This window comes from Puma concolor, chromosome F2, assembly GCF_028749965.1.
Source record: "Puma concolor isolate L17-30 chromosome F2, mPumCon1.1.hap2, whole genome shotgun sequence".
Classification (NCBI taxonomy): Eukaryota; Metazoa; Chordata; class Mammalia; order Carnivora; family Felidae; genus Puma; species Puma concolor.
Window position 1 is genome coordinate 3,398,368 of NC_141684.1, and position 20,859 is coordinate 3,419,226.

The window sequence follows — 20,859 nt, forward strand, 5'->3', positions numbered from 1 at the left end:
CGGCTGCGTGGGCGCCTCCCCGGGTACCCGGGGCACTGAAGGCCGCGCTCTCTCTCTGTCTGTCCCCCTGCGCCCGCAGTGCCGAAGGAAGCCATACCTCCGGGCAGAGTAATGGGCGAGACCACCAAGCCTTGGCAAAGGCGGTCCAGGTTCATCAGGACACGCTGCGCACCATGTACTTTGCTTGACGTGTCGTAGTGTTTACGATGGTGTACGGAGTTGGATTCACATGAGACCAGCTACACTCAGACCAACAGATGCCCAGCCCTTCCGTGACAGCCAGCATCGAACATGAGACGTCATCGATTTTAGTAGATTCTCCATCTTTCAGAATGCCTTCCGTCCCGGATTTCAGACTTGGATTTTGAACTGCAGACCTGTATGAGACCCCATTGTCGTAGGAAGTATGGTTTGCCAAAATCTAGAAGCTGCTTCTTAAAATAGAGTCCCGTGTTTCCTAAAAATCTCCTAAAACCAGTCTATGAACTCAGGGCTTTAAAACATTTTTAATTTATTTGGTCATTCAATTTACTTGTTTTTAATACATGATTCTCTATGAAATTGATGGGCTCAAACTAGCTGTGAACGTTCTCAGAGAGTGGAAGCAAAACACAGAGCACGGCAGTGGTTTTAAAGCCTTGAGCGTTGTGACGTGGTCGCTGACGTCTACACCAGAGTGACCCTAGTGCGCTCCTGACAGGGCTCACACAAGCTCTTCGGGGCCGAGGGCAGGTGGCCCGCCGAGGCGCCCACGGGCGTCTCGCTCTGTCACCACCCGCCTCTCACTCAGCTTGAAATAAGGAGCGGGGGCAGAAGACGGGCCATGTGTGTTTACAACATTTATAGGTCCAGAGAGATTGGCAGACAAGTGCCATTTTAATAAAAATTTATTTAAAAAAAAAAAAAAAGAAAAAAGACAATATGCCGACAGTCTAATCGTAAGATTTGTCCTATAGGACTGTGACATTTATTTTCCAAAGTTTCTAAAGAATACGGGTCTGTGGTGATAAATACAGTACAATCCTTTTTCACTGTTATGTCTTTAATGTAAGAGAAAAAATATATATATCTGGTTTGCAGTATTAATGTGATAGGTAGATGCTGTTTTTCATTTTATTGACTATGGGGTGCTTATTGTGATCTGTTTAGCATATCAGGAGTGTTTTGGAGCCTGGAGACTGGACCGCCTCGTGTGGTTCTCGCGCTTACGTACAGGAGTATGCAATTGACTCAATGTGACCGCGACCCGCCTTCCCCGCGTAGATTGCGTAGCCTGTACCTTGGGGGGCACCGAGCGCGCACGGCAGCCGCTCGCCGCCACCCCACCTCCCGCCCCCGTGTGTTGCTCAGCCGGTTAAGCACAGATGGAATGTACTTATTCTTCCATTCCTGGAACAGGTCCACGTGTCGGAGTGCACTTCTCTCTGCGTCTGGTTCTCTGTTAGACGAGTCTCGTAGGATCTATGCACTGAAACGCGCAGAGAGCCGTCGGCGGTGGCTCCCCGTTGGGCGCGAGGCCAGCGGCCCACGACGGAGACTGCCCGCGGAGGTGGCGGACTGCAAAGCCCGCAGAAGAGATTTGCGTTCTGGGCCCCAGACGCGGGTTTGCCAATCTAGAAACCGTCGCACTAAGCGTGATACCATGGACAACTCCGGAAGGGTAACAGCAGACGACTCTGTGCTAAGTGGGCTGTTTGTCCTCGTAGACAGTTTTTAAAACAAATCAAATCCACGTTCAGTGTAGAGATTCGGGGAAGGAGACGAGCCCTTCCCCCCCCCCCCCCCCCCACCGTGCTGCTTTGTGCTCTGTAGGCTTACCCCTCCCTGCCGACGGCCCTCCCCGGACCCCCTCCCCGACACTGACCTCTGGCCCTGCGGTGGGGCGGGGGTCCCGATGGGCTGCCTCTTGCTGGAGACAGCACCCCCACCTCCATCCTTGTCTGCTGGCTTGGAGGGGGGAGGGGCAACCGCAGGCGGGGCTGTGACGGACACTCGGCCTAGATTTTGGCGGCGATGACAAAGGGGCGACTATTGTTTGTGAAGATATATACTCAGAGTGGTGTGTGCGTGCGTGTCTGTGTGTGCATGTGGGTGTCTTAGTAATGGCGTTAGCCTTTTCTTGCTGTATCTTTTTTGTTTTGGGGTTTTTTTTGTTTTTTGGGTTGGTTGGTTTTTTTTGTTGTTATTTTGTTGGTTTTTATTTTTGTTTTTGTTTTTTTTTTTTTTTTGTTATTTTGGTCTTTTTAAACGAACAGAAGCCTCTGCTCTAAGAAATGTTGCAATTCCCTGTCCTTTTATTGGCAAGTGGCACTTTCTCCTATTTTCAGAAGGATACCAATACACTCTTGGCTTAAGTTACCAGGAGCATCCAAGCTAAGGAGGGAATCTCTTCACTAATACACCTTCGAAATCTGAAATTAGGTTAGTTTTCAGCCATGTTTAGGGTCATCTGGAACCGTGTGTCTCAAAGGCTTGTTTCTGCAACCTGCCACAGGGTCCTGGCAGTCAGGGCAGTGGCGGTGCTTGGTAAAAATGCAGACCCCTGAATCAGATTCTCCAGAGCTGGGCTGGGCGTCTGTATTTTGTACCTTCAGCCGGGATTGCGGGGCTGCCTGAAGTCTGAGAACCCGTGATGGAGAACTTTCTGAAGAGTAATCTCCCTCGAGCACCGAGGGCCCAGCCCGGGGGAGCCCTTTGGCAGTGCGGGCAGGTGCCTTCTAAGCTAACGCCTAGGAAAGATCACAGGCTAACGGAAAATTAGACCTTTTTTTTCTTTAATCATTTGAAGGCAAGGTGTTCCTTTTCGTGGGCATAGTACTTCGAGAAAGGTACTTTGTACAGCCCTATGCTAGTTTTATAAAAATTTTCATACTAAAAGCATTAACAGACCAAACGTCTCCAGCTGGGTTAGCTGCGTACCTTTGTACACATCTGATGATTCAGAATTCAAATGGCTGTAGTTACAGTTTCTCAGGTAAATAATTGTTTTCCCAAATTTCTACCAATCCCCCCGTTATTAGGATCAGTTTTGAGACAGCGTAAAACCTCAAAGTGCAGTAGACTAAGTCTGAGCCCTGTTCATGTGGAAGCCAAAAGGGGCCCTCGCCCGTCTCTGACTGTGCTTGCACCCCCCGCCCCTGGGCTACCTCGGCCCTCGTGGCCCCAGATTCCCAGGGGAGCCCCGTCCTCCGCGTGCATGCGGTCACCGGAGGCTCAGGGCCCGTGTGGACTCGAGTGGCGTCCGCTCGCTGGCTTTGCCCCGCCCCACTGTTAAGTAAGGTGTGCCTTGCTTTAAGCAAACTGAATGTGAAAATTATGATGTAGAAATCTGGATTCATTAAAGAGGAAAACTAGGATTTATCTCGTCTCTTTCAAAGAGGTCTCCCAATGAGATTCTTATACTGGTACTCTTCCTAGTAGATTTTAAAATGTTCGCTTTAAGAGAAATGACTGTACCCCCCTCCCTTCCCCACTGTTCTGCTCGCCCCGCTCTCACCCTAGTGACAAAGCAATGAAGGAAACCCCGGGGGAGCCGAGGGCGGCCGCTGCTTTGTGCCCGTGCCCCTTGGGGACGCTGAGATTCCAGCCTGTTTGTGTGCTACAAGCTCAGAATTGCCTAGTGCGGATACGTTATTGTAAAACTGGGCATACCTGTACTTTTAGAAAGGGACTGTTTGGTTTGGGAGTTGAGAAATCTTCACACACACACTTTTGATACGTTATAGGGTCTGCTTTTACTTTTTAACGTGATGTCGCTTTCTGGTGGTGTTCTCACACTCCCGTGGATGAATGTTTGCACTCTAGAACCACAGGCGGCCCCTGGCCCTCGGTGGGTGGGGGTGGGGGGGGCTTGCCCGAGAGGGACGTGGTGGCAACGGAGTGATTTCCCTGCTCTTTTGAGGTTGGCCGGGGTCCCTGCTCTGACTGATGTTCACCCTGGCTGCAGGGTGCTCATTGGAAAAGACCGTGTAGTTCAGTTCCTGCAGCGGGGTGCGGGGTAGTTTTACTGATGTCATATTATATGTTATTTTTATTGTTGGTAAATGCAAATGTTGCTATTTATTTTTTTTCTTTCTGCTCTGGTTCGATTTGGCCGATGTGGATATCCCAGTGCATGTGGTACCTGATGGATATGCTAGCAGTTTCTTTCCCCAACTTTTATAAATTGCCTAATGTTTACCTGCAAGTTTGCCGGATGATTTTATTTTTGAAAGCCACAAATGTAATTTTTCTGGATGAATTGTTTTTCTTATATACGCAGCAATGTAATTTTACATTGATCTGCAGGGTGATTTAAATTTTATTTTTACAAGGCAGTTTTTCAGTCAAATTATATATTTGATACAATATGTTAAGGGTAGACCAGCCACGCGTCCTGCAGTTGGGACACCAGACTGTCTCTGGGGGGCCTGGGGGGCTGGGACGGCTTCTCTTGGTTGCTTGGCATCATGGAAGCACTTGGCTTGGTTCGTGGAGCCGTCAGGATCTGGATATACTCCTTCAACGGGACTTTGATCTGTTGGACAGTTAAAAGGATTTTTCATGGGCATTTTCCTACACCTAAGGCAGTTCCATTAGGAGGAGCTTTAGAAGTTGACATAATCCAGACAGTGGACAATCCCAGTGGCCCAGACAAGCCATAGAAATTTCCCTGTGACCTCTCTTTGACTCATCTCTCACGCTCATGAGAAAAGGAATGTACAATAAATAGAAACTTCCTCAGTGTTCGTACGCCTCACTTTCAGAATGCAAATAGTTTATTTATATTTTAAGCCCTTCCCCAAAGTAACCAAGAATCTTCTCCCTCGAGCTGCCCTGCCTGCGGGTTTCGGCTGCGGTGACGTTCTCTTCAGTGTGGACACGGTGCACGTGTGACTTTGTAATGGGGCTGTCTGTGTTACACACACACGCTGACTCTTTTGTAAGGAAGATTTTCAACTCAGAATAATTGCACTGATTTTTTGACAACTTCCTTTTTATTATGTCCAACTTTGCATCTGCTGTACTTGTTTAAAATGATTGTAAATAGATGTAGGGCCGCAAACGTGATAGGAACGCGACGTGTCGCTTTGTTGTAGGGTACTGGCACGTTTTCAGTATTATGTGTTAGAGTCGCGTGGACTTCACTCTGCCTCTTTAGCCTTGTGTCTGCTGACCATTCATGAAGGACAAATTAGCCTCGTTTTCTTGTTTTCCAGAAAGGAAGTTTGCAATTTATTGAAAGGAGGGTATGCTCTCCCGTTGAGGTCTGAAGATTTAACTTTAAGAGGGTTAATTATAAATCCTTTGAACGCTCTCTTTGGTCTAATTCCTGGTGGTTTTTCATGGCTCCTTAAAGCATTTTCTTCCAGTTCCATCCAGCATCTGACAGTTCGGATCAGAAGCATCTGTGTGGCCAATGTTGCCAGACGGTGAGGGCCTCCCTCACTTCTCTTTGGTCAGCCATCATTTTAAAGCCATGAGATCACTGTTGTGTCAAAACCGTCATTTGTGGCTTAGCCCATCGATGCTGGAGAGACCTGAGATCCAGCGCTGTTCCTTTATGCCTTGTGACGTTGCTAGATGAGAAGTATGTGCTCCAGCCCACAGCCCACAGTGTGTAATTGTTTGCGGTCAGGCTACCCAGTAAGACACACACGGAGCTTCTAGACCCAAACCAGTCACGAACGTGTGTCAACGTAGCGTCGATGCCATCGTGGTGCCCTCCGTAATGCTTTTTTGGTTATGTTTTGCCATTTTATTGTCTAAAGTGAATGTATTGGCCTAGCCAAATCACTACAGGAAGGGGTTTCTGAATACCTTTTAGTTTAAAAAAAAAGTAAATAAATGCAGATAAAGGCTACCTCTGAATTCTCAGTAGATTCGTGTTTGCTCTTAAGTGTAGCTATCCACACTGAAAATAGCCAAAACGTTGCCTGAATAAACTGAATTGTGAACATCTCTCTCTCCAGTTCTGGCTTGAAAATGCGTGTGCCATACTGTGACCCGTGGGCAGTCCCCTCCTCCCCCTCAGAGGTAAGAGAGGCGGGCCGGGACTCCTCGGGGCTGCCCAGCTCCGTTTTAGGACTCGTTTTAGGACTCTAAGCAGCCAGCACGAATGAAACGGAAGAGCCTCCCGCACTGTCCTCCCAGGCTGGCGGGAGCGCCTCCGTGCGGGGCTGCGTGCAGGGCTGCGTGCAGCGAGACCCTGAAGTGGCCTGTGGTCCTGGCCTTGTGCGCTTCCCTGTTTGCTGTGAGAAAGCACTCTTTTCTCTGCTTCACTTGTGAATGGGTTGAAAATGGCTCCCTCTGCGCTCTCCTCCCTTTTTATACGCTCTCTAAAATCACAAAGGTGCTTAAACACCGACTCTTGTGCAAAAATAATCCATCTAAAGTGGCCGTGTGGTTGCAGGAGACAGTGCGGTCGTGATCGGCCTTTGACCTTGGAACCTTGAGTTACTGTCACTCCCTACTTAAAAATGATCTACGGTTTAAAAGCAAAATGTTCTTTCCGAGTCCAAGGCCCTTTGTTTGACCGGACATAAGGGCCCACAGCCAGCATCTTGAAGTCGGAGTTCCCAGGGCCCCCTGGGTCATCTGACACTAACTCACTAACTCACAGGGCAGGCAGTCTGTCCTGAGAGTCTGTCACCTACCGCTCTGAATAGCCCTCCCTGTGATTAACCACTTTGCTGCCAGAACGTCCTTTGCCCACACGCTGCCGTGGGTCAGTCGGGGTCGCCCTCTGCCCTCTTCACCTCTTGTCTTTAGGCTCGTTAGGTTCTCTCATCTTTGGAAGGTCCGCATTTGCTGCGAGACCCCTCTGTTGGTTTGCTCTTAAATTGTTGAGGGACAGGCGGGTGATTTTGCGGGAACGGACGTCTGGGGGCGTGGAGGTTGCTCTGCTCGCTCACCGGACGCTCATCAGATGCTGACTTTGGCGCAGAGAGGTTACGCGTGTAACATGACCTGGCAGTTTTTGCCTTTAGCACTGTCGTTTTGGGTTTTGATGCTTTTCTCGCTGCGCAGCGTGCTTTAATCCTGAAAGAGCTAAGTGTCCTTTGCGGTCTTTCTACGACTGTTTTGTAATGGCGCGACTACACTGTTTTGTAGACACAGCCCTCCCCAAGATGTATGGGCGCTCAGCGCAGGCACCCTCAGTGTCTGCTGACCTGCTGCTTCTGGAACTGCTCGGGCGCTCTGGGTTGGCCTTCTCTTCGACCAGAATCCCATTCAGGGCATTTTCAGGGGACACCGCACAGCAGCCTGCTCTGATTCAGTAATGTGAACTGTTGAACTCAGATCTGCCCATGAGCTCTGTGCATAAATGTCTCCAGAATCCCAGGGTGGGCCTCTCCCGCCATTTTCACGTTCATGAAAAATTATTTTAAAAGAGGGAGCTGAAGACTACTGGTGCTTTTGTTAACACTTTTCTCTTACTGGTGATGTGAAAGAGTTAAAGCTAAAACACCAAATATTAACTCTTCCTCCTCAAGTGTCTCCAGGAACTAGATGTTGAGGCCACCCTCGTTAAGCACCTTCTGAATCAAGGTCCTTCAAACCGTGAGTCGATCCCAAGACCAGCCTACACCATGAGGCTAGGGGTGTGGTGCAGGCCAACTGCGTGGCCCCTTGGCACCACTTGGCAGACCTCGGTGCTTGTGTTGGGGAGCCGAGGCTCCTTTGAACTCTAGAGACTGTGGGGACAATCTGGGGGGGGGGGGGGCGCGGGAGAGGGCAGGTCCCTCTGACCCAGGAAGCGGGTGGCACCAGGCCTTCCTCTGGTCTCCCTCGGTACCAGACTGAGCATGTTCTGGAAGACCCAGTCTCAGCCTCTGTGCCTTTAAAAGTCCGGTCCTCAGTGTCCTTTTGGAATCGCGTTGGGGCTGCGTTTTCATTGGGAAGTAAGCCTGGATCATTCCACAAGTCAATCATTGACCTTCTGCCTTTGAAGCTGCATTTGCTCCTCAGCTCCTGACTTTGTAAACTGTGATGCCCGTGCATACTGTCTCATGTCGGAAAACGTTAGGTTCTTGTAGCCGCAGGATTTCCTTTCCAAGTCCACGTCCGCGGCGGGGATTCCGGGAAATGCGTGCAAGGTCCATCTCTTTTAGTCAGGCGTCGACCATAACCGTCAGCAAGACCTGGTGGTTTTGTCCCCTTAGTCGCTTGACAAGACTATTTAGTGTCATGGAACTAGATTTTTAGAAAAGGAATTGGAATCGTGTCTCTGGTAAATTGCGCATGAAGTCCTCAGACGTAAGGTGCTATTCAGTCCTACTGTCCTTCTCTCGGGACGCTTTTCGTTAGCGTTGCTGTTTTGTGTGGTGTGCGGGGAAGCTGCTGACTGGGGTGAGCCGTGCGTATAGGACTCCCGATGCTGACATACCTACAATGCAGTTTTTATCTCTAACTCGTCCAAGCCAGGTTTTGAGCAGTTTCTTGGCTGATGGTCTAATGACAAAACACCTTACCCTGTCCGGGATGATTGTATTGCTTTCGAGTGGGGGAAGGAACCCAATGTTATTTATTTTGAAAATGCATAGAAATCCACCCTTAGCGGCTCCTCTTGGCCCTCCCTTCTCCCAGTCTCTCCTTTTTGAAAGGCAGTGAGTGGTCTTTCCCTCGGCAGAGGTGCTGGCTGCAGAGGGGAGGACACGTTCAGAATTTCGGATCTTCTTCCAAGGCAAATACACGCGTGACTAAAATCCTGAGAGTATATCGTGTAGCACTAAATGGAAATTTGAGTCCTGAGTTTGATAGTGGATTTTAATGTAGTGGCTGAAGGTATGAATTCATGTTTTGTAACTATAGAGGCAAGTGAGTTTTTACTTTTTAAAAAGTTTTAAGAGAATAATTGTTAAGTTTCTGTGCAGCAAAGTGGCTAATTACTCATTAAATACAAGAAAAGAATGTAGTGTCTAAATCCAGATTTTTCTTACCTCTGATACACTTCAGATTACTTACCTAATATGTATTGAGGGGTTTTAACCCTGAGTTTTATCAACTTTTCTAGTTTTATTTTATTTTTATAAAATAATTGAAAAAGAACCAAAAATGAATTCAGAAGTTCCATAGGTAGATCTTGCCCCTTCTTAATTTTCCCCCCACAATAAAACATTTTAGAAGATATTTTGAATCCAAATGTATTGTGACCATTGAAAGTTTACTATTTTCTAAGAAGCTGAGCAGCTACAAGGGCCTCGTTTCAGGCGGTACTCTGCGTATTGTCTACGGACTGTTTATACCTGTGCGGTGGGTCTATGTGACGACGTCTTGTGCTTGCAATAGAGAAACCGTGCAGTGCTGTTTTGTAAAACTGCAAGTTCCTGTACAAACTAGTATTTATATACATTGGCCTCTGTATAATTTCTCATTTGCTACATGAATTGTACAATTAATTATAAAATTATAGTACCTGCTAAATACAATTCGGAGGCTTACGTCCTTGTCTTTTGTTCACTACCATTCCGTGTGTTTTGAGGATGTCCGATGCCTGCATGACGCGAGGTGGTAATGCCACTTTAAATCAAGCCTTAATCAGATGTTAAAATTGTAAGTTTCAGAGTATGCAAAAATATTAGGCAGGGTGGGTTTAAACTGTTCAGATCAAGATGCTATATCCTAAATCAACCAGTCTCTTCTCTGGAGTTACAAAGGGAAACTTTCGGTGATCCAGATCCCTCTCTCGCTCTCTCTGGTCTGGCGTGGCCGTTGCCACTGCTCGATGAAAACGGACCATTGTGCATTTCTGTGGCAGTCAAAATGACCTATTCTGAAAGTCTAGAGACTTTTTCAGGGTTACTTTTAAATGTTTGTTTTTTTTTCCCTCCAGTCTGAGATTTATTTATGGCAAATGGAGAGTGTGATTTGGGCATGAATCTTACTGAACCTGCTCACGTTCTAAGCTTTCTTCAGGTAGTGCCACCTGCCATTGCTTCCGCATAGGATTATCTGGATTTTTGTTTTTGTAAAAGCATCTTAAACTTAGACATAAAATGGAGGGGACCCAGCTTTCTTTACAATGTGGATCTACCTCAGTTAAACAGTTGGGTGCTATTTACTAAGTCTGTCAAATCAAATTGGAAAAAGTAACCAAACAGCAGGATATAACTCCACACAAAGCTTGAAATCATAATTTCCGTTTATTTAATAATCTTTTTATTTATTTTGTGCCTTTTGTGTTGAATCCTAATGCATTGAAAAAATTAGTATGAAATTAAAATTCTTACATTGCAGGTGGGGAGAAAAGCCCAGTTGGCCATGGAATTTGATAGGTTGCCCCCAGCCAACAAGTAAGGTAGAACTGAAATCCCAACTGCCCTCTTGTGAAAAGAAAAGAAAAAAAAAAAAAAAATTATGTCCAAGAGCAAATTAACATTTTACAAACAAATTCCAAACTCTTCTATGCATGTACTTAAAGCTCTCTCTTCATTTTCTGTGCCAATGAAGGGGCAGCCAAAACAACTCCCACGTACTTAACTGTTGCGGGTTTTGCCATCTGTGCCCCTCCCCCCCCCCCCCCCCCCCCCCCGCCACCTCTGGCGTATTTTATACATTTATTTCATAAGCAGCAAATGGACTGTTGTCGATTTCGTCTCTCCTGGTGGAGGTGTTGGTGGCCAGGGGGGAGCCGGAGGAAGAGGGGGGTGCGGGAGCCACTGAAGTGTGGGGTGGGCCGTGGTGGGGTGGGGGGAGGCCTGCATTCAGCAACAGCCCCGGGGTTGCCCTGAGTTAGGCAAGCTTTCTGGCAGGTGAGAAAGTTAAGGTAGGAGATCGATGACTTTCCATGCTTTTATATTTGGCAGTTTACAATTCTAGACTTTTCCTACTGTGGTGATCTTTTTTAACTTGTTTGGAGGTAACACAATATTTTGGAGTCTTAAGAATTTGATTTTATACCAATAAGAAATAAAAATTAGGGATCTTTCCTGTAGTGTATAGTTTTACTATTTTAAAGAGATCTCTGAATTTTACAAGAGAACCAACATTCCTTAGTGGCAAAACTCTGAAAGTTGATTTGGGAGGCTTTTTGCTGCAGGATCTCCAAAAAATGGGATGATTCTAGTTAAATGTTCTCATTGTTGAGCGTCCATCGGGTCAGTACTTGAGCTCTATTTTGTAGAGTCGCTCATCCTTCGGTATGCTGCATATACAGATCGGCGCCGTTGCACTTTCTCAGTGGTGAGAAACGCCCCGCAATTGGCTCACCAGTAAGCATTCTGTTCTTTCACCTAACAAGAGTACTTTGGGGCAGGTGATTAAATTTATATAGGTACCTCAAGTAAAAGAACCTGAATATGCTGCATTTTGTTTCTTTAGCTTTTATATGTAGCATTTTGTTTTGCTCTTATCATTTTGTTTAGATCTACGCTTTTTGGACCCCAACAGACTGTTGGACGAGATTTTAAAGTGACTCTTGTCGGGATACAGGATCCTTTGTTTTTGTCTTTTCAACTTCAGTATCTGGTTCAAAGGTCGCCCACCATTAGTGCTATTTCACCCAAATGCACCTGCGAAAAAGGATACCGTGTGTGTAGGCAGACAATAATGTTCCCAGTCCTTTCTGTTCATGCTGCTTCCTTAATTCTTTTCTCCGTGTCATCAAGAGGTTGGATGACTTGTTTCTAAGGTCAGACTTAAACATCTTGGCATCTTAATGGCTTCAACACAGACCTCACAAAATTGCCATTGAGTAAGTAGCATGATCCTAAAGGAAGCGCTGGCATCAGGCAGCCGGATGGATCTGGTCTCGGAAGAGCCAGTCTCCGCGTCTCTCCATCCCCAGCCCTCACCCTCACCCGGCAGGTGGGGAGTGGTCTTGATGGACGAAAGACAAACTGGTGAAGAATGCCAAAGGCTGAGACACTGAGCATCTATTGTCACGTTCAAGCTTAGCTGGGTCCTTTCGAGTTTGTTTTACAGCTTACTAGGTTAAGTAGTTTGCACTATTTTTGCAATAAATTCATGGAAAACCTAACAGTTACTTGTTTTGTTTCTTACTGTGTGTATATAAACTAATACTAAAAGTTTGGCATAGTGTTTTTTCACCTCCTTACATAACCCTTAACATGCACAGAATGCTGTAAATCTGATAAAATATGATGTGAATGATATTTTATAAAGTTATTTTGTATGGTGTCAATTTTGTTTTGCCTCATAGTATGTCAGCAAAAAATAAAATAAAATTCCTCATATTTACAGCTGCCTCTCCCAAAGATTTTCAATTACTCACAGATATTATTTGGGCACTATCTTCGGTACGGTGTAAGACTCCAGGTTTCCAAGGTGGGAGCACGCCTCCAGTGATGGATGTCCAGAGGCCTAGTCTGCAAGTATTGGACCAATTCCTTGAACAACGTATCCAGAAACTCAAAAGGGCTAAGCATCAGTCCCTGAGAATTCGGGTTTGGGGATGAGAGCCACAGGAACGAACTAGAAAAACAAATGCGGTATCTAGGGGGACTGGGGTGTTTCTACTCTAAATGCCATGAGAAAGGATGAAGTCAAAAGCCGCAGAACTAAGCCTCAGGCAAATGCAAGCCCTGAGATCCACACTGTGTGGGAACCGGAACTGACCACATCCAGGTGTCTCATCCTGGTGCGTCACAACCCCCTCCACCAGGCTAGGGTGACACATACTGCTGCAGCTCTGAAGGCCCTGGTGGCCTTGCTGTGGGCTGTTTGTGACTCCCACTATCTGTACCCTCAAGAATATATGCTGTTGGGAAAGGAGGGCTGGACTTAAAGCCAAACAATGGCTGAAAACCCTAGGATACACGTACATTGGTGCTAAAGCAGGCCAAGGTTTCGTTCTTGTTATTTTCTGATTTTTAAGACTGTATTAATTACAGAGAATGTAAAAATTCAGATGAACATAAAGATGAAAATTTTAAATTCTTTATAATCACAACACGGATAGGGATTCTTAAAACTTCTGGTGTATTTTGTTCCAGTCTTTTTTTTTTTCCTTCCCCTTTCCTGACAAAATCAAGATGAAGTTCTTCCCACTACCTCCTGCCTAATGTATCCAGGACCCTGTACTTCTCACTGACTTACTATCTAAAACCACCTAGCACTTTTGTGCCCACTGGCCCCGGGACATCTAGCTGCTACTGGAAGAATATAAGAAAACGATGAGAGCTCTATAATCTCTTAATTGATATGGGCTTACCTTATTACATTCTTGCTGTTTAAGTCTCACTTTATTGAGTGGCCAGAAGCATTATAGTCACGAACTGACTACAAAAACCTAAGGATTAAAACTGTAATGATGGGGCGCCTGGGAGTCTCAGTCGGTTAAGCATCCAATCTTTGATTTTGGCTCAGGTCGTGACCTCCCTTGCTTATGAGATCAAGCCCAGAGTCAGGCTCCCCACTAACAGTGCAGACCCTGCTTGGGATTCTCTGTCTCTGTCTCTCCCCCTCTCCCCTCTCCCATTTACATGCTTTCTCTCTAAAGAAGTAAAATTTTAAAAACCTATGACGGTGAGTGTTACACGAATTAGGAAATAATTTCAGAAAAGCAAGCTGCTTGATCAGGGTGTTTCTGCTCCACAGAGGACGGGGAGCCCAAATCAAGAGGAATGGAAAGTTAAGGTAGGAAAACTGCAGCATCTACAGCAGAGTAAGCTCAGTGTTCGGGGCCTTGAATGCCAAGAATGTACACCACATAGGCGGGGAGAGACGATCCTTTCTAAGCTGCATAGTCCAGTAAAGGAAGTAGTCTGGGATTTGAATCCCATGCCCACCACCTCCTAGGGATGTCCTGCACTAGTGCCTTGACCTGACCACCCATTCCCTTTGTGAAACGCGGACACTATACAGTTGATGGGAGGATTCGAGGAAATGTACACAGTATTAGAAGAGGCTTGGGTCCCGACAGCTACTTGAACATTTCTGACCAGGAAAAGAAAAATCTTCACAAAGCTGTTTTGATAATCTGTTACCAGTATAGAAGAGGAAGAGGAAGGAGGCTGCAGAGATGAGGAAACCAGTGAGGAGGAGGCTCTTGGATCAGACTGGCACACGACCCAAGGAGGAGAGCTCCCTGAACTGGGTCGGAAATGCTTAGATGGGTTAAGAATGTTCAGTTGGTTGAACACAAACCAGTGAGTATTTTTCTGGGGGATTTCTTAAACAGCATCGTGTCCCGAAGGCACAGATACTAGTGGCCGTGCACGGCACTTAAAGAGATACTCAGAGATCTTTGTGACTTTGGGTTTGATGACAAGTTTTCAGATATGATCAGAAAAGCATGATCCCCAGAGAAAAAAACATAAACTGGATTTCCTCAAAATTAAGAACTTCTCATAGAGATATCATTATTTCTGCTCTTTGAAAGATGCTGTCAAGACAAGGAAAAGACAAGCTACACATTGGGAGAAAATATTTGCAAATCACATAATCTAGCAAAGGGCTTGTTTTCAGAATATATAACATTCTCAAAACACAACCAAAAGAAAACCCAATAAAAAGATGGGCAATTTGGGCACTTTACCCAAGAAAATACGGTAAATGAGCAAATACTAAGATGCTCAACATTAGTTATTAGTGAAATGCAAATTAAAACCTATACCCATTAAAGGGGCTGAAATTTAAAACAAAAACAAAAACAACCTACCAAGTTTTGCAGAGGACGCAGAGTAAGTGAAACTCCTTTACTACTGACGGGAATCCAAAATGGTACAGGCACTTCACAAGTTTGGCAGTTTCCTATGAACTTAAATACGAATTTCACTCCCAAGTGTATACTCAAGCAAAGGGACGTCTTCTGTTCACATAAAACCTGCACACAAATGTTTCTAGGGCTTTATTTGTAATCATGCTGGAAACAACCCAAATTGGGAATTATGCGTTGGCCTGGGGAATGGATAAACTACTGTATATCCCTAGCGGGGGTGGGGGGCTACATAGCAATAAGGAGTGGGACCAGCAATAACATGAACCCTGTGCATTACACTTAACAGGGCAGAGCTGGGTTCACAGGCTCTGTACTCTAGAATTCCGTTTCTGTGACATGGGAAAGACTGGTCAGCAAACCATGGTCTGTGAGCCAAAGCCAGCCCACTGTGTTTCTGTATGGCCCATAAGCTAAGAATGGTTTTTACATTTTTAATGTTTCAAGAAGACCAAAATAATATTTCATGACCCATGAAAACGATACAAGATTCAAATTTCAGTGTCCAGAAATGGAGTCCCACTGAAATATGGCCATACTCATTACTTTACGTATTATATATGGTTGCTTATATTACAATAGCCTAGTTCAACAGTGGTAACGAGATTATATAGCGCACAAAGCTGAAAATGTTTTGGTTTTGTTTTTGAGAGAGTACAGGGCTGGGGGGCAGGCAGAGAGGGAGGGTGAGGATCCCAAGCAGACCCGACGCAGGGCTGAATCCCACGACCCTGGGATCATGACCTGAGTATAAATCAAGAGTTGGACGCACAACCAACTGAGCCCCCCAGGCGCCCCTAAAATATTTTCTATATGGCCGTTTCCACAGTAAATTTGCTGACTCCTCTGGGTAAAAAGGATAGCTCAAGGGGTTGCCAAGGTAAAGGGCTGGAATGAATCTGACCATGAGGGAATTTGCAGGATGACAGAACTGTTATATCTTGTGATTACACAACCCTGAGTTTGTCAAAGCTCAGAACGGTACACCAAAATGTGGGTTTCTAAAAATGTTTAAATAGGGGCACCTGGGTGGCTCAGTCAGTTGAGCGTCTGACTTCGGCTCAGGTCATGATCTCAGTCTTTGAGTTCGAGCCCCATGTTGGGCTCTGTGCTGACAGCTCGGAGCCTGGAGCCTGCTTCAGATTCTGTGTCTCCCTCTCTGTCTCTGCCCCTCCACCACTCACACTGTCTCTCTCTCTCTCTCTCTCTGTCAAAAATAAACATTAAAAAAAAAAAAATTTTTTTTTTTTTTTTAATTGAGCCACCCAGTTGCCCCTATCGGTTAAGCGTCTGACTTCGGCTCAAGTCAAGATCTCATGGTTCATGGGTTCAGCCCTGCATCAGGCTCTGTGCTGACAGTTCAGAGCCTGGAGCCTGCTTCGGATTCTGTGTCTCCCTCTCTCTACCCCTCCCCACCTCGTGCTGTCTCTCTCAAAAATAATAAACATTAAAAAAATTTTTTTTTTTTAAATTTTAAACCAATTTTAAAAACAAGAGGAACAGAAAACATCAGTAGTTACCGGAGGGTAAGTGAACGGGGCTCTGAGGGTACAGAAGAATATTTGGGGGGATAGAACTGTCCTACATATTGATTACTTACATAACCAACACATCAGATGTTAAAGGATGACTTTACTGGATGTAAACTGTAACCCAAATCTTTAAAAAAGAGAGACAAGAGACAGCCAAAAATTTACCCTACTGTCAAAAAAAACAAATAGAGCTTATGGTTTTCTCTCATGAACAATAAAAACAATTACTTTGTGTGTAATGAACAATAAAAGGAGAGTTTTCTTTTTTTTAAGATTTTCAATATACACAGTATTTTAAAATGTTTTTAAGAAATGGGGCGCCTGTGTGGCTCAGTCAGTTAAGCGTCCGACATCAGCTCAGGTCATGATCTCACAGTCTGAGTTCGAGCCCCGCGTCGGGCTCTATGCTGACAGCTCAGGGCTTGGAGCCTGTTTCAGGTTCTGCATCTCCCTCTCTCTGTCCCCTACCGCCGGCCTCTCAAAAATAAATATTAAAAAATTTTTAAATGCCTTTGCAGAGATAATTAAACCAAATACAAAAAATATTAACGAGATTTTTTTTCTCTGGGAATAAAAGTGTTAGAAATGCTTTTTATTTATTTTTTAAAGTTTATTTATTTCGGGAGAGAGAACATGTGCACAAGTGGGGGAGGAGCAGAGAGAGAGGGGGAGAGAGAGAATCCCAAGCAGGCTCTGCACTGCCAGTGTGTGCCAGACGCGGGGCTGAAACCCACAAACCGTGAGATCATGACCTGAGCTGAAGTTGGACACCCAACCGAGCCACGCAGGCATCCCAGAAATGCTTCTTTTTAAATTCTGCATACGTCTCAGGTAACAAGCAAGGCATGAGAACAACAGAGGGCTCTAAATCTAGTTCCACAAAGCATTTACTATTAAACTATGTACAGCTTCTAATAAAGAAATTTATTTTTCAGTTAATAAAAATGCAGTATTTAAGACAAATTGTCAAGTTTTCAAATGTAACATACTACCCATAAACTATATTTTTAGCTCAAACTACAGCTAGTTGTTTACAACAACTAATTTCCAAATAGTCATCTATGAATTTACACAACTGATACTTAGAAGCTCTTTAAAATCTCTCTGTAAATTAAAAAGTTAAGCCAACTTGTCTGCCTCTACAGCTTACCCGCGGCAGATGAACCAGGCGTGCCCGACTGCACAGGCAGCTTTCTTGGTACGTCCTGCCCCAGGCCTGCAGCGTGCGCCCCTCAGGGAAAGGCTGCTGTCTGGGTTCCTTTCCTGTTGGCCATCTATGGCGTGGGCACATCAGGTGCCCTGAGGCAGCCAGGAGGGCATACAATGTACTTGAAGTCTCTGACAACTGAAGAGTCTAAAGTCGCGTGGTGCTGTGCTTACTCCAAAGCAATGGTGCTAATCCAGGAGGGCGCTCCGCAGGCTGACTTTGGGTTTAGGACTCTGCTTCGTCCCCATTACTTCCATCATCCGTGTCATTCTCCTCGTCCTCTTCCCTCTTCTCTTTAAGCATTTTCAGATATTTACTAGCTAAAATCTTCTTTGGTAATATATCTTAAAAATATAAAGCTGACATCAGCAATTGGTTTTGGCAGACCATGAACACAGCAATGCAAATTTCAAAATGTGCAAGTCCCTGCTTTGAACTCTAGAACAGGTTCCAAAACACGACAGAATTCCGACCCTGCCTCTGGGTGACAGCGCAGGAAACCAGCGCTGCCTCCTGACTAACGCCAGAGACCTGTTTCCTTTCCACGGACTGCAAACCATGAGCTCCTGTGTGCTGGTAACGACTGGGAGCAACCCTGTCCTACCCACCTGAGACAGGCCGGCGGGCCCCGGGGGGATAGATTAAAGCTCTTTTTTAGCTGTGGCCCACACAGCTTGTTCCGCAACAACAACTACTAGTTTCTCTGTTTCTGGGGCCCAGCAGACCAGCCCAGAGTTCTCCCTTCAGTGGTAAGGAGTCCGCCAGGCTCCCCCAGCCACCCAGCCAGCCAAACATCCTTGTGCAGGTTGTTGACTTCACTATCATTCTAGGTGAACCACATTACAAACATACTCTGACAAAACTAAAAATGTCTTCCTGTGCCAGGTCATGGTAAACTTTGGCACCTGGAGAAAGCAGCAAAAAAAAAAAAAAAAAAAAAAAAAGTCTATTTCAGTGAAAGCAGGGGGAAAAAAGCTGTAAATTACTACATCTGTTTTAACCAGAATGTTTCAAAAGCTAAGTACCTGCAAGAAACTGAAAAGTTTCCGATTCCTCTGCAGTATTTGATAAATCACTGTAAGTGAGTGCTTTCCTTTCTTTTCCATTGCCATGTCTGTAGGAATAGGTGGCTAGATACTGAACAAAGAGTTCCTAAAACAAAATGAAAAAATGAAATGAAAAGTATGCTCTGAAAATTTACCGCAGAACTTAATTTTTAAAATTACATTGTTTAGGGGCGCCTGGGTGGCGCAGTCGGTTAAGCCTCCGACTTCAGCCAGGTCAGGATCTCGCGGTCCGTGAGTTCGAGCCCCCCGTCGGGCTCTGGGCTGATGGCTCAGAGCCTGGAGCCTGTTTCCGATTCTGTGTCTCCCTCTCTCTCTGCCCCTCACCCGTTCATGCTCTGTCTCTCTGTCCCAAAAAATAAATAAATGTTGAAAAAAAAATTAAAAAAAATAAAATTACATTGTTTAGATGACTGCGGATTACCTGGGTTTCTCAAATTACAGAAAACTACTGGGGAAAGGAGAAATGGGTCAGAAAGAAAGCAAAGGTGTATCAAAGTTGGCAGGGAAGCAGGCATTTCCCCTAAAGTTATTTTAGATTTCTAACTCAGGGAAATTTTTTTAAATTCAACGATTATAATTATGTGAAAACTATAGGTTGTTTTAAGGAGCAAAGGACCATTCAAAAATTCTCTCTGACTCAGGAACACATTTTTAAAATACAGCGTCTAAGGTGGTGGCGTACGACTATAATAGTCAAACAACCTGAAGCTGAGAGTTGACCACCTTTCCCATTTTGCCCAAACACCTTCCCCAAATCAACAACCTGGACGGAGCCTCTCTCTTCCCCTCCCTCTAGGTTGGTGGGTAAGGAATGAAAGTGCACAGGGAATCTAAGTATCCCAGCACCACGTGCTGATCGGACGACTACCCCCCTGGGCTCCGGGATCAGGCGGGCAGAAGGTCTCAGCTCTGCCCCAGCACCCTGCAGGGACACCGCACTGAGACCCCAGGGGCTGCGCAGTCCAAGGCAGGCTTCAGCACGGCCCAGTGCAGTAACACAAAGGGGGCTGGAGCACTACTGTCCACACCAAATCCAAAGAGACCCTGAGCCACCTGCACCTAGAACGGCGCTGGCACCACGGGCTGGGAAACGGAGGCCGGCTGTGGACGGGAGATGTCCAGCCTCGCTGCGCGGACAAGGTGCGTGCGTCGTCGGGCTGCACCTCCAGAACCCTCTCACTGAACCCTGAGGAACCGGGGCCCGAAAACCACGAACAGGGCGGAAGCGGAAGAACGGAAGGTTTGGGGGCCCGGAGTGCGGTGATGCGCGTGGAGAAGACGCCACAGGAGGTACGCGTCAGGTCGCGTCAGCCAGCGCCACCACCCGGGGCCTCGCGCAGGGGAAGTAGGGAGCGGCGCGCGGGGAACGGCGGGAGTCGCGCGGTAGGCGAAAGGCACGCGAGGCAGGACGGGAGCGGCGCGGTGGGCGGGGCGGTGGGCGCGAGGGCGCCGGGCGCTGGGGCGCGCGCTGCGAGGGAGGGGACAGGGCGCGCCGCCGAAGGCGCGCGCGCCGCAAGCCCGCGAGGGGCGGGGGGGGGGCGGCACCGGCAGCGCCGCGGGGCGGGGCCCGACGGTTCCGGTCGCCCCCCCCCCCCTCCAGCCGCTCCCTCCTCCCCGCGCGGCCCGCCTCACCGTGGCTTTGGCCGTGAGCACCAGCGCCTCCTGGTTGATGCTGGACACCTCGGGCGAGCTCTTCATGATGACCCGGATGCGGGACAGCGGCAGCGACACGAGCCGCTGCTCCCCGCACCTGTCCCTGCCCGCGACCGCGTCCGCCATCTTCGCGCCCCTCCCGGCGGCGGCCGCCAGACCCGCCGCGAGCGAGGCAGGCGGCCTGCCGGCCTGGCGGGTGCGGGAGCGGAGGCCCGCTGCCCCGTGGGAGTTGTAGTGTCGGGGAGGCGCGGCCTCGGGGGCCGGCAGCCGCCCTTCCGGGGCAGAACTACAAACCCCGAGATGCCGCGCGGAGCGGGCGGAAAGGCAGCCGGCGGGGCGGTGCCGCCCAGGGCCGCGAGCGGGGCTTCCCGCCAGTTGCCCGCGCGGTGCGGACCTGGGGGCGCGGCGGACGGAGACGGCCAGGGAGCTCGGCGCGGCTGGTGGCCGCAGCGGCCCTCGGAGACACGGGGACGGGGTACCGTCTTCAGAGCTGGGGAGAGAGCGCACCTTCCTGGGAGGAGGAACAACACACGTGGAGGCCCCGAGGCCGGAGCCGGTCGGGGAAGCTCAAAGGGGCCGATGTGCTGCAGTTGGAGTGAGCGGGCAGCCAGGGGCTTTTATTCCAGCAAAAAATGGGAAGGGGGTGAAAGCTGTCAGAGGGGTGATGGGATACGTCTCAAGTGTTAACAGGATCCCTCTGGCTGCGGACTGTTGACTAGCCCAGGAGTAGTTAGTTGTAAG

General features: G+C 47.4%; 2 protein-coding genes across 6 annotated transcripts in view; one reads left to right on the plus strand and one right to left on the minus strand.

The window, feature by feature from the left end:
- Positions 1 to 12,182, plus strand: part of AGO2 (argonaute RISC catalytic component 2) — a 117,123-nt gene extending 104,941 nt beyond the window's left edge. For all 5 annotated transcript variants that reach the window (XM_086695071.1, XM_086695075.1, XM_086695072.1 and 2 more), the window contains one exon: positions 80 to 12,182. In XM_086695071.1, the coding sequence (XP_086551197.1) occupies positions 80 to 188 (109 nt within the window). In that variant the 3' untranslated portion in view covers positions 189 to 12,182. The remainder of the gene's footprint in view (positions 1 to 79) is intronic.
- Positions 12,183 to 17,094: 4,912 nt separating this feature from the next.
- On the minus strand, positions 17,095 to 20,344 carry CHRAC1 (chromatin accessibility complex subunit 1). Its single transcript, XM_025922717.2, has 3 exons — positions 20,098 to 20,344; positions 18,424 to 18,550; positions 17,095 to 17,742 (listed from the first exon to the last, which is right to left on the minus strand). The coding sequence occupies exons 1-3, from the start codon at positions 20,242 to 20,244 to the stop codon at positions 17,624 to 17,626; spliced, it is 393 nt and encodes a 130-aa protein (XP_025778502.1). The 5' UTR covers positions 20,245 to 20,344; the 3' UTR covers positions 17,095 to 17,623.
- Positions 20,345 to 20,859: the final 515 nt, after the last annotated feature.

Bases quoted from the DNA above. Each gene is read 5' to 3' on its own strand.
- CHRAC1 (XM_025922717.2), bottom strand. From the start codon at position 20,244: ATGGCGGACGCGGTCGCGGGCAGGGACAGGTGCGGGGAGCAGCGGCTC. The intron at 18,551-20,097 runs GTGAGGCGGGCC...ATTTTGTTTTAG, and splicing joins TGCTCACGGCCAAAGCCACG to GAACTCTTTGTTCAGTATCT. The intron at 17,743-18,423 runs GTACTTAGCTTT...TATATTTTTAAG, and splicing joins AACTTTTCAGTTTCTTGCAG to ATATATTACCAAAGAAGATT.